We start from the raw sequence: 14466 nt of genomic DNA, 5'->3' as shown, positions 1-14466 counted from the left end.
CCTCCTCCTCCCCCTTCTTCATGTATTTATCTATTTTAGAGAGAAGGAGAGTGCACCCACATGAGCCAGGAGGTGGAAGGGCAGAGGAAGAGAATCCCCAAGCAGACTCCCCACTGAGTGGGGAGCCCAACACAGGGGCCCGATCCCACCACCCCATGAGATCACAACCTGAGCTGAAACCAAGAGTTTGCTCCCCAACCTGCTGAGCCACCCAGGCGCCTCTCACTCTTCATCTTCCTGATAGAAGTATACCAAAAGTTTTGCTTGGATTAGTATTTAGTGGTTATTATTGCAATCTTGGAACTACTATTCTTCACTAACCCATGCCATATATATATTGGGATTACATTTTCTTTCTTGTGTTGGTTTCTTTCTTCACTCTGAAAAAGATACTGTGTCATTTTTTTCTTTTGCTTACTTTTCTTGTATTCATCATTAACCCATGTCAAATTCTTTTCTGGAAACCTCATTCTTTTCCTGGGAATCTTACCAGCCTATCTTTTCCATGGAGACCTCCTTCTGGAGCCTCTGTCCTGTGGCTTCAATCTGGATTTGCTTTCCAGGTCTCTGGTACAGCACATTTTGGGGTTTCCTTTGCCATCACCTTGGGGAATCCTTTTCCACTCTATATATGTTGGATCCCTTATTTCCCAAACAAGCCCTTGATTCTTGTTTTTGATTTACTACTGCTCTTGGAGGAGTACATCTTCTTGTAGTTTTCTGAAATAAGGGTCTATGGGAGATGATTTTTCTTAGATATTTTATGTTTGAAAGTGTCATTTTGTTTTAAGTTCAAAAAATAAAAAACCCACTAGACAAAATGGAAATGGGAGAAAATTCCAAATTACCAGAGTTCATATGATTATTTTTTCTTCGAAGGAATTACACAGAGAGACTTGAAGGGCATGCTCTTTTTTATCCCTGCAGATTCCCAATGTTCTCTTAATTTAGAACACAAGAGTTTAGAATATGGGTCTTGGGGCACTTGGGTGGTCAGTGGTTGAACATCTGTCTTTGGCTAAGGTCGTGATCCTGGGGTCCTGGGATTGAGTCCTGTGTTCCTGCAGGGAGCCTGCTTCTCCCTCTGCCTATGCCTCTGCCTTTCTCTGTGTCTCTCAATGAATGAACGAATGCATGAATGAATAAGTAAATAAAATCTTAAAAAAAATATGGATCTTATCTTTGACTGAAACTAGTGCTGTTTGGTAAGTCCTTTTACTTTTTGTTTGTCTCCTTTGCAAAATGGAGACCATAACTGTTGTGGTAAGGCTGTTTAGATTACATGAGACAACATAGATAAACATTTAGGAAGATGCCAGGTACTACTTTTATTATTGAAGTTATTTTATTTTATTATTTTATTTTATTTTTCCTTAAAAAAAAAAAAAAGATTTGTTTATTTGAGAGAAAAAGAGAGAGCAAGAGCAGAGAGAGAGGGAGAAGCCGAAGCAGAGCAGGGAGCCTGCTGACATGGGGCTTGATCTCAGGACTGTGGGATCATGACCTGAGCAGAATGTAGCCGCTTAACCAACAAAGCCACCCAGGTGCCCATATTTTCTTTCTTTCTTTCTTTTTTTTTTTTTTTAAGATTTTATTTATTTATTCATGAGAGACATACAGAGAGAGAGAGGCAGAGACACAGGCAGAGGGAGAAGCAGGCTCCATGCAGGGAGCCTGATGCGGGACTCGATCCCAGGACTCCAGGATCACGCCCCGAGCCGAAGGCAGGTGCCAAACCGCTGAGCCACCCAGGGATCCCAAGGCGCCCATATTTACTTATGAGAATGTAGGAAACTAAATTCTTATGCCCAAGAATATTTTCGTATGTACAGTTATACACATGGTTATAATATGCTTAATTTTATTTATTTATTTAAAAACAATTATTCATGAAGACTTTTTTTTAAGATTCTTATTTATTCATGAAATACACACACACACACACACACACAGAGAGAGAGAGGGAGAGAGAGAGAGAGAGAGTCAGAGACACAGGCAGAGGGAGAAGCAGGCTCCATACAGGGAGCCTGACGTGGGACTTGATCCAGGGTCTCCAGGATCAGGCCCTGGGCTGAAGGTGGTGCTAAACCGCAGAGCCACCTGGGCTGCCCCAATATGCTTAATTTTAGAGTCACAGTTTACATGCTTTTACTACTAAAAGAAACTTTATCTAATTTCTTACATTAAAAACATCTTTTATCTGTAATCTAGTTTTGATGAAAAGCTTTTTAATAATAAGTTTTTGTGTTTTTTTCACATATTTAACTAGTATTCTTTACAGCATTCTAGTTGTCTGCTTTATAGATCTGTTGAAGGATATGAAATGTTCACATTTTTTTTTTACTGAAATGACATTACTCAGATGCAACAAATTTCTATTAAAACGACTAATAAAAGTTTATTTTTAATTACATGAGTAATACATACTCATTATAGAACACTTATGAAATAGAGGATAAAGGGAAAAACCTATAATTTTCATTATTATGGTATATTGTATATTACTTCTGAGTACTTTTCTATGCACTTTTTACATAGTTAAGATCATGGTGTGTATTCATTTTAGAGGCTTGATTAATACTTTTGAATAATATAATCCTAAATGATTATAGTACTGTGTTATCTTTTAGACATCATACTGGAATATTTACAGGTAAAATGAGATGATGTCTGATATTTCCTCCAAAACATGTATGGATAAGAAATGGGCTGGCCATAAATTGATAATATTGAGCTAGTTGGTGGCTATGTGGAAGTTCATTATACTGTTGTGCCTATTCTTGTATTTGCTCAAAATTTTCCATATAAAAAAGTAAAAAAATAAATAAAAGTTTGTAGTATTCCATTATGATATATCTTAATTTCTTTAATTATTACTTGTATTAGGGCATTTCAGTTTTTACCTAGTTTAAATAATATTACTTTTAATAATGTTTCAGTGACTTATTATGAGTGGGATTATTAGGTCAGTATGATCATTTTAAAGGCTTTTGATGCATACATAGTACTAAATTCCTTGGTGAAAACCTTCAGTAGAAGAATTTTATTTGATTTGTAATTGTTCTCATTGAGCATAGGAGTGATATTGCAAGTTTACACTGAAGTTTTTAATGAGACAATCAAGATTTATTATTAAATATATTGGAATAGGATTATATTTTCTAACTTTTTATTCATACTCTTTTAGGAATGTTAGTGTCAATTCATATGGAACTAGTACTTTATAGTTTTATAGAGAGGTTATGTTCAGTAGATGTTATAATCCTCAAAACAACTCTATGAACTATGAATTACAGAAATTCAAAACAAAATAGACTTTAAGCTTTAAAATGCAATTATAGGGACGCCTGTGTGGCTCAGTTAGTTAGATGTCTTCCTTTGGCTCAGGTCATAGTCCCAGGTCTTGGGATCAAGCCCTGCATCAGACTCCTTGCTCAGTAGGGAGCCTGGTTCTTCCTCTCCCTCTGCCTCTCTGCCTGCTTGTGCTCTCTCTGTCTCTCACTCTGTCAATTAAATAAATAAAATCTTAAAAAAAAAAAAAAAAGTAATTATTGTTAATAATTCCTGTTACCACTAGATGGCTCTCTCAGCACGTACTTTTAATCAAAAGGAATTTGTAGATGGGTATTTTGAAGTTCCCCTGTAGGTCTTATTAAAATTCATATTATCGAAATTAAAAAATAATAGTTTGTATCAGATTGTGATAAAATTTTTCAGAAGTAGTGAAAATAATTTAGGATGGAATTTGTTACAATGAATTTTTAGATTACTTAACAGGAAGGGGTATTATGTGGGATGGCATTCATGTAGTGTATTTCAAGTAAATATATTTAACATTCATTAAAATTTATTGAATTGAATTATGCTTCTTTATTTGATTGGGGAAGAGTTATTTGCAATAGCAAAAAAGCAGCATTTTATTGCTAGCCTTTTGGTTTTATGTGAATCTAACACTTTATCTCTGAGGATTTGATAGATAATGAACAAAGTAAATTGAAAGGGCTGTATCTGGAGCTATATTGAACAATATAGCTCCAGATACAATTTGTTGTCAATTGTCAATTTGTTGTCTTAATGCAATTGAATTCCTCTGAGGATTAGAATTATTCTGGAGTATGTGTCGTTCCCCGCAGGTGAGACACTCAGAAGTGAAATTCTACATTTGGGCATTTTCATTGTTTCACATTTTACGAATTATCTTTACAAAAAAAATTAAGATTGCCTTTGATTTTGGTCTTACTTGATATTACGTGTATTTTCTTCACGTGATTCCTATTGATTTTTCATTCTTATTAGATCCAATGCTGTCTTTCTTTTAACAATGTTTGTATTGTACCTTTTGTTAACTTGCAATGAAAATTATTATTATTACCTATCTGCATAATTTAAAAGAAATCATTAAAATACCTAATTATAAAGGAGAAATAGAAGGAAAGCACTTTATAATAAAATGTGTATTTCAGTATGTAAATCCTCCAGCAGACCACCCTAGATGACACAAGAGATTGTCAAATGCTTGCACCTGTATATAGAATCAGTGTGAAAATAAGCTGGGAAAGCTGGTTGATTTGGTGTTTTATGTTGGTGATTTAGATAACCAAGTGGCATCAACATTGGTGACACGATTTTCTTTCTTTCTTTTTTTTTTTTTTTTTTTTGGTGACACGATTTTCAAAAATGATGAACAACTCCTAGTAAAATTCTGAACAAAACAAATAGATTTATAGTATGATTGCAATCTGGGATATTTGGGATACATTAATACCTGGAAAAAGACATTTGTTTACATTATTAGTTAAGTTCCAGCCCTAGATATATTTGGCCTTTGAAAGTCACCCAGAACATGTGACAATTCTTTGTCATACTGGAATGTCCCCTGAATTGCCGGGTCTCTAATATTCCAGACACATGCCCATTAAATGCTAGTAGCTTCTTCACCCCGCTCCTCCCCTCATCAGCCCCCAAAATGCCTCCATATATATCCAAAGGGCCCTCTAGGGGGCAGTGCTGCTACCATTTTGAGAACTGATTTAAAAGGATCTAGCTGTTTATCTGCTACATAGCTATGTTGCTCTTGGAACTTTAAAACCACAGTAACTTAAGTATCCTGAGTGTTTAAAAATGGTATGTTTTGAATAATTAGGACAATTACAGAATTGTGGTAGAAGTTGATTTAAGTGCATCATGGTTTTGTTGTAATTCATGTAATCAGATCAATAAGTTTGCTAGTTTAAGTACCCAATACCCGGCATCTTCTTCCCCCCCCCCTTTTTTTTTTTTAAGATTTTATTTGTTCATAAGAGACACAGAGGGGCAGAAACATAGGCAGAGGGAAAAGCAGGCTCCCTGTGGAGAGCCCAGTGGGGCACTTGATCCCAGGACCCCAGAATCATGCCCTGAGCCGAAGGCGGTTGCTCAACCACTGAGCCACCCAGGCATCCCTACCATGCATTTTCTTTATTTTTTCCACTCTTCCTGTTCAGTAAGTCAGTAGTATATAACTTTAATGTCAGCATTTACTTAGTTGATAGTCATACAATGTAATTTGTCCCTTAAACCACTTTTAAAATTAGGAATGATTTAGTAACATTATAGAAACCTTGTAAAATAGAGGCAAAATTTCCCATAATCTTGTCACTCTAACAATTGTTAATATTTTTTGCTATTTTGTTCTTGGTGTATAGCTTGACATTCAAAAATTAGTTTTGTATCTTTTTTACTTAATGTGATATAACTTTTTAATGTTATATAACTTTCAACTATTATTTTAAATCCCTGTATTTTTCTATTAGATTCCACAATTTATTTTCCTTCCTCTTAATTGGTTGTTCACATGATAAAAGTGAATATATAGGGATGCCTGAGTGGCTCAGCCGTTGAGCGTCTGCCTTCAGTTCAGGACGTGATCCTAGAGTCCCAGGATCAGGTTCGGGAATGGGCTTCCTGCATGGAGCCTGCTTCTCCCTCTGCCTATGTCTGCGCCTCTCTCTCTCTCTCTCTCTCTCTCTGTGTGTCTCTCATGAATAAATAAATACAATCTTAAAAAAAAAAAAAAGAGAAAGGGGAAAGACAGAGTATGTCACATTTTTTAAAAAAGTAAATATATGTAGGTTTGTGTAAGTATACATGTATACATGTACTGATAAATCTACTTCAGTATATTTTAATATTTTCTTTAGGATAGATCTCAGATGTCAGATCATCTATTGGGTCATGAGACTTGAGCATTTTTGTAACTTATACATTGCCAAATTGACATAAAAAAAAACAAACTGTTCCAAAAAAACCCCCAGCAGATCCATTTATAGTGCTATCAACATATGTAAGATGTCAATATGTAGAAGTATCAGTCTCAACTCATGCTTTTTAAAATTTAACTTTTAAATTATTTACATTTACATTTCTTTACATTTCTTATTTATTCTCAGTGACATTGAACATTTTTATGTTTGTGAATTATTTCTATTTTCTCTTTTGGAAAATATATGGTTATGCTCTTTGCTGATTTGTTGGGTTCATGGTGTTTATTTTCTCTTTTCATTTTGAGTCGGGCCTTTTACATAATTAAAATTATTAATGTTTCTTACATTCATTTTTGTGGCAAACATTCCTTTGTTGTCTTTGATTTTATTTTTGTTTTTTAATACATTGAAGTTTCATTTGCTACCCATAGAAGATAGTATGTGATATCAAAGAAAAGGATGTGGAGTCAAGAAATCAGGATTTTGGACGGAGATACTTACAATACATTACATGTCATATGACTCATATCCAGAACGTATGTTACATACTCCTATCCTGAATATATGAATAAGAAAGAACTCATATCTAGAATGTATGTTATGAATGCTTACAAATCATTAAGAAAAAGGTAGACAACCCAGTTTCCAAAAATGAGGAAAAACCCTAAACCACTACTTCATAAAAGATACCCAGATGTCTAAACCATCTGGCAGTATGTATGCTGAATGAATGCAAGCTGATTTTCTATTACCTGTGTAAGAAATATTTCGAAGGGCATATTTTGGGTGAAGATTTATTTCATTGTAAAACCACATTTATATTAAATTTTGGTCATCCAAGTGTAGTCACTGTGTTTTTTCCTAGTGTGGCCAGTTTAGATTTTATGTACTTTTCTGGAAGAGAGGTCCGTTTCTTTTTGCCTTATCCTGTCTTTCATAGGAAATGATTGCAGATTCTTTGCCTTTTTAGTATGATATAAATTTTTACTATCCAGCTGGTACCTATTTCCTAGGAAAAAAAATCCTTCATTAGAGATCAGTAATCTCTTTAGATCTTAATGTCTTTAGCAAGATTATGGAGTATCTTAGGTTCCAGTGACTCAGTCAACTGAGCGAATGGGAGGAAAATAGGGTGAAAGTGTTGTGTCACATACAAAAAGCTTGTAAAAAAAACCCTACATAAAACCCATAAATTCATGTGGTTGTTTTTCTTCTTCACCATGAGATATATTAGGAATTGTTTTTACCCTTATAAATGGAATAATTATAAGAAATTCTTTTCCTGCCTTGTGACAAATGGCTGTTTGGGACATACTCATCTCATTTAATTATTGTGCAAGTCTCCCAGCATTAACATCTGTTACTGGTTACTCTGTCTTTTTGGTTGTTCCCATGTTGTAGAATCTACTAAAAAATATGGTGATGTAAACATAAATCTGTTCTTTCAAGGGATGTTTTTTTTTTTTTTTTTTTTTTAAGTCAACCCTTTTACATTCCCTAACATCTCTTCTAATTATGTAATACAGTCTATTCTGGCATAAATAACCTAAGTGCTAACTCCCTTCTCACATATATACATACTTCTCTCCCCTCTTTCTTAAATAATACATGTTGATACAAGATTGGAACACACTAATCAACATGACATCTCCCTTCTTATAACTTCTTTCCCCTTGACTACGTACCCAACTCTCAAAGGATATTCACTTTTTGAGGCAAATTCATACTGCAGGCACATTTTTTTCTTGTGTAAATCTCAGAGGTTCAGTATCTTCCCTTCCTCACAGGCTTCAAATTCTATCTGTTTGCCTTTGCTCAAGGTACTATACAGCATCATTGAATAGTCTTCTAGCTGAATAGTCCTTCTGATTTTGGGACCTTTCTTCTCAGAACCATCGTCCCTTGATTTTGAGCATCTCTGATATGTTCAAATCTTTCTTCCCCTGTGTTGTCTTGTCATGATCTTTCCTTAACACGTATGTCAGTATTTCTTATTCAAGAAGACACCACTCCCCATGCCTCATGCCCTCAAATACACACTCACACATCCTGACCTGTGACAGTCTTTTCAAGTATCTTGAATGCAAGATACAAACTTATACTTACTTTCTAGCTTCTCAATGAGACTCATAGCCTATTGATAATGTTAGACACTCTTTTCGGTATTTTCATTGAATGTGAATTGTGTGTCCTTTTCTGGAAGAACTTGAATGTATATTGACTGTGCAACAATTGAAAATACTTTTAAATTCTGAACATATTTTCTACTTTACCGTTATAAAAAACAGTTCTGATATATTTATTGTAACTTGCACCAGTTACAGAGGACAGTATCTTGTACCTTATTTCTATTTACTTTTTTTTTTTTTTTAATTTTTATTTATTTATGATAGTCACAGAGAGAGAGAGAGAGAGAGAGAGAGGCAGAGACACAGGCAGAGGGAGAAGCAGGCTCCATGCACTGGGAGCCCGACGTGGGATTCGATCCCTGGTCCCCAGGATCGCGCCCTGGGCCAAAGGCAGGCGCCAAACCACTGCGCCACCCAGGGATCCCATTTCTGTTTACTTTTATGAAAAACTTTATTATTGTGCTTCTCCAGTGAAAACAGTTTCTTGCCAGTTTTAAATATTAGGAAGGCCTTCTTTGCTGCTTACCTCATTATCTTTATCAGCTATATTTGGAGAATTCAAACTAATTTTATTATCTTAGGTAAAAACTTGATAAGAAAGGAAAATCTGTTCAAATTCAAATATAAATTACTGTTGTGACCTGTAGTCTCAGATTAACCATATCACAGACTTTTAGAGGGATAATTGAGAATTGGTATTAATAAAGATACAAGGGGAAAAAGTCACGTAATGGTATATAAGTAGAGATGTTAAATTCATCTTTGTTTTGTTTAGATGTCCCTGGTAGATTTGGGAAAGAAGCTTTTAGAAGCAGCACGAGCAGGTCAAGATGATGAAGTTCGTATTTTGATGGCAAATGGAGCTCCTTTTACTACAGACTGGGTAAAGAATGATTTTAATGTGCTGGTTTTTATTTTCTTCTCATTTATTAGCTTTTCCAGATAAAAATTTAGTATCGTGGTTATATATGGCAGAAAATTAATTTTTTTGGTGCAAATTTGTAGTTTTGGAATTATAGCTATCATTTAAGGGAGTGGTTTGTATCCTTATATATGTCATATGTGTATATGACAGCCTTACTCAAAGCTTCTGTCCACAAAAGGTTTTTTCTTTTAAACTTGGAGTTCAATATTGTAGGATGAATATAAAATGTAGCTGCTTGGAATTTAATTTAAAGGTTTAAATAACACAAGTAGAATTTGTAATTCAGAAAATAACAGATAAAGATCGTGGTTAATGTTATAATCGTTTCTAAAAAGGAAAAATGTTTGCGTTTCAATTGATACTGGCAACACTATTGCAAACATAACCAAAGATGGAGAAAGGAATGGGAACATGTCCTAGTAACTACAGAAGGCAGTTGTGAGGACAGCAAAAACCGTAACTGTACTAGTTCTCGGGGTTAGTCAAAAGAGGTGGTTTTGGCAGTATATAGAGGATTAGGAATCTGGATTAACCTGCCTACTGGTAACAACTAAAAATTGTAGATTTTAGCTTTTACTGTTTTTGACATACTTGTCCTGTGTTTTTATTTTTCATTAAAAACAAAACAAAACAATTTTTTTTAGAAGATTTTATTTACTTATTCAAGAGAGACACACACAGAGAGAGGCAGAGACATAGGCAGAGTGAGAAGCAGGCTCCATGCAGGAAGCCCGATGTAGGACCTGATCGCAGAACTCCGGGATCCTGCCCTGAGCCAAAGGCAAGATGCTCAACTGCTGAGCCACCCAGGCATCCCAAAAAGCAAAATGTTTTATTATGGAAAATTTCAAACATACATCAACCCCTTCAGCCAGCTTCAAAAATTATCAAATCATTGCGAATCTGTTTCATCTGTAACTTCATCCACTTTGTTCTGTATTATTTTAAAGCAAATTCTATGAACTATTTCATTTCATCCATAAATATTTCAGCATCTGTCTTTAAAGGTAAAGACTTTTTGATTAACTATTTTAAAAAATCTTCTTTAGTGCACTGATGAGTTAGCAAGAAAATAAGGGACTTTTAACCTGAAACACTAAGTGAACACCAGAACCTAAAGAAGTTTTACAAAAAAAAAAAAAGAAAAGAAAAGAAATTTTACCCTAAGAATATTTGCTGAACTTGGTGAATTTTCCTACCTCGTGGGCATGGGTTACTGAAGATAGAGACCTGAGACGTTCATAGGAGTCTCCTAGGAGATCCTCTCCTCTTAATTCAGGAATCCCAAAGACATGTACCTTCTATATAAGTAAACCAGAAGTACCACCTCCCTCTTCCTACCTGCTTCTGCCCTGTCCCTGTTGTTAGGGTACTGCAAGGAAAATGAACTGACTTGTATTGTAGTAAGTCACCAAATGGAAAAAGAGAAAAAATTATTGATGAGGATTTGTAGTCACAAGCCATCCTTTGTATACTTTTGTGACCCGAACTTATAAATACTTGAGCATTCTGCAAAACTGTACACTAAAAGATGAATTTAAAGTGATCTTTGGATTGAGGTTACCCTAGGTTCCTAGTAGAAACAAATGAATATTTTTTCTGGGGGAACCTACCTTCATCCAATTATCTACAAATGAAATTCCAAGGAAAGAACAGTCCACAGTAACTAAATGCACAAGGATACAAGGCAACTTAGATAATAACCCACTGAAGCAACTAAGAACAGAAGCAGACTGACAAGGATTTTAGGTAAGATTTTAAGCAGATTAGGAATAGCTAAGGAGAAAATGAGTGAATTGAAAAATATGTTAAAAAATCCAGAATGCATTATAGAGAAAAATGGGTAGAAAATTTTAAGATCTTAGGAGTCATGAATGCTACTGTGAGAAAATGTAATGTATCTAATAAAAAATCCACAAGAAGTGTGAAAATAGGGAAATAATTTTAAGATATAATGGCTGGGATTTTTTCCATCTCAGATTCAAGTAGCCCAACTAATCTCCAAGAGGATCAATTAAAGAATCCATGTCTAGATGCATCATAGTGGTACTGTGGTGTATCAAGACAAAAGGATCTTAAGGATTAGTATCCATAATACATAAGGACTTCCCATGACAGCAATAAAAAGACAAAGACTGGGCAAATGACTTGATATGGTACTTTACCAAAAAGAAAGTTCAATGACCAATAAATGTGAAAAGATGCTCAACTACAATAGTAATTGGGCAAATACAAAGTGAAATCGTGAAATACTATTGCTTATCTACCAGATTAACCAAAAAAAGTCTGGCAATATCAAACATTGGAGAGGATAAGTATAAACTGGTATAAACATTTTGGAGGACAGTTTGGCAGTACCTACTAAATTTGAACATATGTATAACCCGTGATGTAGCCTTTGAACTTATAAGAATATTCCCTCTTCCCCCCAAAAGAAGAATATTCCCCAAAGAAACTCTTGCTCATATACTTGAGAAATGTACAAGATTGTATTTATTGGTAGCATTATTTGTAATAATGAAAAACTGGAAACTACCCAAATATTCATCTGTAGATTAGTTAAATTAATTATGTTTCATTTATTCAATATAATTTTATAGAACAGAAAATTAGTGAACTAGACTTACATTCACTAACATGGGTAAATCGTATGAGTATAAGCAAAAGAAGGGGCAAGTCACAGAGAAATACATGCAATATGATTATTTACATAAAGTTGAAAACCGGTAAAACCCAAGTGTATTATTTAAGGATATATAAGTGGTAAAAAGCAAAACCAAAGCAAAGTAAAGCAATTTTTATTAACAAATTCAGGACAGTAATTGCCTCAGGGGCTGAGAGAGGGGTTTATGACTAGGGAGTGGCATGTGGGAAGATTTTAAATTGCTGGTAGTGTTTTATTTCTAGACCATGATTGTGGTTTCATGAGTGTTTGCCTAATTTTTTTTTCTTTAAACTATGTGTGTATGTGTTTTATGTCATCAACCAAAATGGTTAGATCTCAAGAAGAAAAAACACAAGTAAACCCTATATTTCACTAAGCAGAACTCATGGTTGCCCAGTGAGCTGTTGAGAGACTTCATTCAAAAATAGAATTTTAAGAGTATGAATTTTAAGAGTATAGAAAGAGCTATTATAGGAAAATATGATATTGCATGGAGAAATGATTGTTCATGAATTTTCTTTGATCTGCTCGAATGATCTTCCCTTAAAAACATAAGACTTTTAATAGTAACAAAATAATTATTTCCAGGGTAAATGATTTCCATTTTTATCATGTGTTGAGAACACATACAGCTTTGTATTATGACTCTTACTCAATGTGTGACTTCAGGCCAATTAGTAACCTCTGAGTGCCTTAGGTTCTTTTGCTACCAAATGAGGATAGTAACAGTACCTTAAAAGGAGAGTAAATGAGAAAATATGTGTAAAGGTCTTAGAATAGTGTGTGCCATAGAAAGTGCTTTAACAAAAACCTTAGTTGCCATTATTATAGTAGTCTTAGCAAATTTCATGTTCTAGTGAACCTTTTTTTTTTTTTTAAGATTCAGTTTATTTATTTTAGAGAGCATGCGTGCTGTGTGAGCAGGGTGAGGGTGGGGAAAGGGAGAGGGAAGAATTTTCAGCAGACTCTGCTCTGAGCATGGAGCCTGACACTGGGCTCACGACCCCAAGGTCATGCATGACCTGAGCCGAAACCAAGATTTGGACATTAATTGCTTAACTGACTGCACCACCCAGGCTCCCCATCTAATGAACTATCTTGGTTCTTTGGAACACCAGTGCCTTGGTAATCAGAGTTATAGTGACTTTCAAGGCTTCTAAATGGGTAACTTAATTCTAATTTTCACCTGTTAAAATGTATGCTTACCTTATTGGAAGGTTCTTCTTTACTTATATTTTAGAACTTCCCCTGCATATTGTGAATGTACTGTTATTGTAGTGGCTATACCACATGAAACCAATTTCAGGAGAACTGGGCTCTTTTGGTTCTGTCCTGACTCATCTTTGGCAAGCATACCTCAGATCAGATTTTTCCCTTAAAAAATGACTATATAAACTTATTTAAAAAGATCACTGAGTTGCTTTAATTAATGTATTTTTTAAGTCCTACAAAACAGTTTAATATAAAAATCTACACTATTAACGTTTATTTGATATGGATTTCATAGATGAAAAGTTTTGTATGAATCATATGAGGAAAACATTCTAGTACTCAGAAAAATTTCTCAAACCCTAATTATCTCTAATTCCTGATGAAATTAATTTTGTTCAGGCTATTTCTCTGTTAAAAAATAAGAAAATAAAATTGAATTAAAAGAAATATTGACTTTGCTTTCTCATTGAGAAGTGTAGGGGAATTCCTGAAAGCCTCTATGAAGCGAATGTGATAAGCGTACATTATATTCTTGAGTTCTGAGTTAACTATGTAAACAGATAATACGAAGATAATCGGTTTGCTATGTAAAAAGAAAATACAAAATAGAAGGTAGTAATAGAGGTGTTTTTAAAAATGATTATAAATGTGGCTTTTTTTTTTCCTTGTGGTATAGCTGGGAACCTCTCCACTTCATCTGGCAGCACAGTATGGGCATTATTCCACCACAGAAGTTCTACTCCGAGCTGGTGTAAGTAGGGATGCAAGAACCAAAGTGGACCGAACGCCATTACATATGGCAGCTTCAGAGGGCCATGCCAGCATAGTAGAGGTTTTGCTTAAGGTATGTGTTCTTTTTTTGCATTCTGCTTTTGAAAGTAAGCTCCAAAGGATTTATGGTTTTATAGGAGGGAGAAGGGAACTAGTTTTATTGAATGTCTGGTTTTTTTTTTTTTTTTTCCCCCTGTGTTGTCTCATTGTTTTGTGTGTAAGCCCATCAAATGAAAATAATCTTTAAAGTTTTCCTTTGTGGGAGAAAAAGAACAACTTCTAGATATGTTCTTAGTTAAGTCAGACAGTTGATTTCTTAGACCTTGGTCTCCGCTATGATAAGAGACTATGGCTTTGTCTTACCTGACATAGTTAAAATGCTTATGGAGGGAAACATGAAGCTTGGATCATTAACAAATTAATAACACAAGTAAGGATTTTTATTCTAGCCTTTAGATCAGCCTATCCAAAAGACATACAAGGTAAGCCACAAATGTGAATCCCATGTAATTCTAGATTTTC

General features: G+C 34.6%; 1 protein-coding gene across 7 annotated transcripts in view; it reads left to right on the top strand.

Annotated features, from left to right (window-relative positions):
* Positions 1–14466, top strand: part of GABPB1 (GA binding protein transcription factor subunit beta 1) — a 64517-nt gene that overhangs the window by 27811 nt on the left and 22240 nt on the right. For all 7 annotated transcript variants that reach the window (XM_038580398.1, XM_038580396.1, XM_038580400.1 and 4 more), the window contains 2 exons: positions 9147–9254; positions 13850–14017. In XM_038580398.1, coding sequence (XP_038436326.1) covers positions 9147–9254; positions 13850–14017 — 276 coding nt within the window. Of the gene's footprint in view, positions 1–9146; positions 9255–13849; positions 14018–14466 lie in introns of those variants that run through there.

This window comes from Canis lupus, chromosome 30 (assembly GCF_011100685.1).
Source record: "Canis lupus familiaris isolate Mischka breed German Shepherd chromosome 30, alternate assembly UU_Cfam_GSD_1.0, whole genome shotgun sequence".
NCBI classification, from domain to species: Eukaryota; Metazoa; Chordata; class Mammalia; order Carnivora; family Canidae; genus Canis; species Canis lupus.
This window is presented reverse-complemented; position numbering and strand designations above follow the sequence as displayed.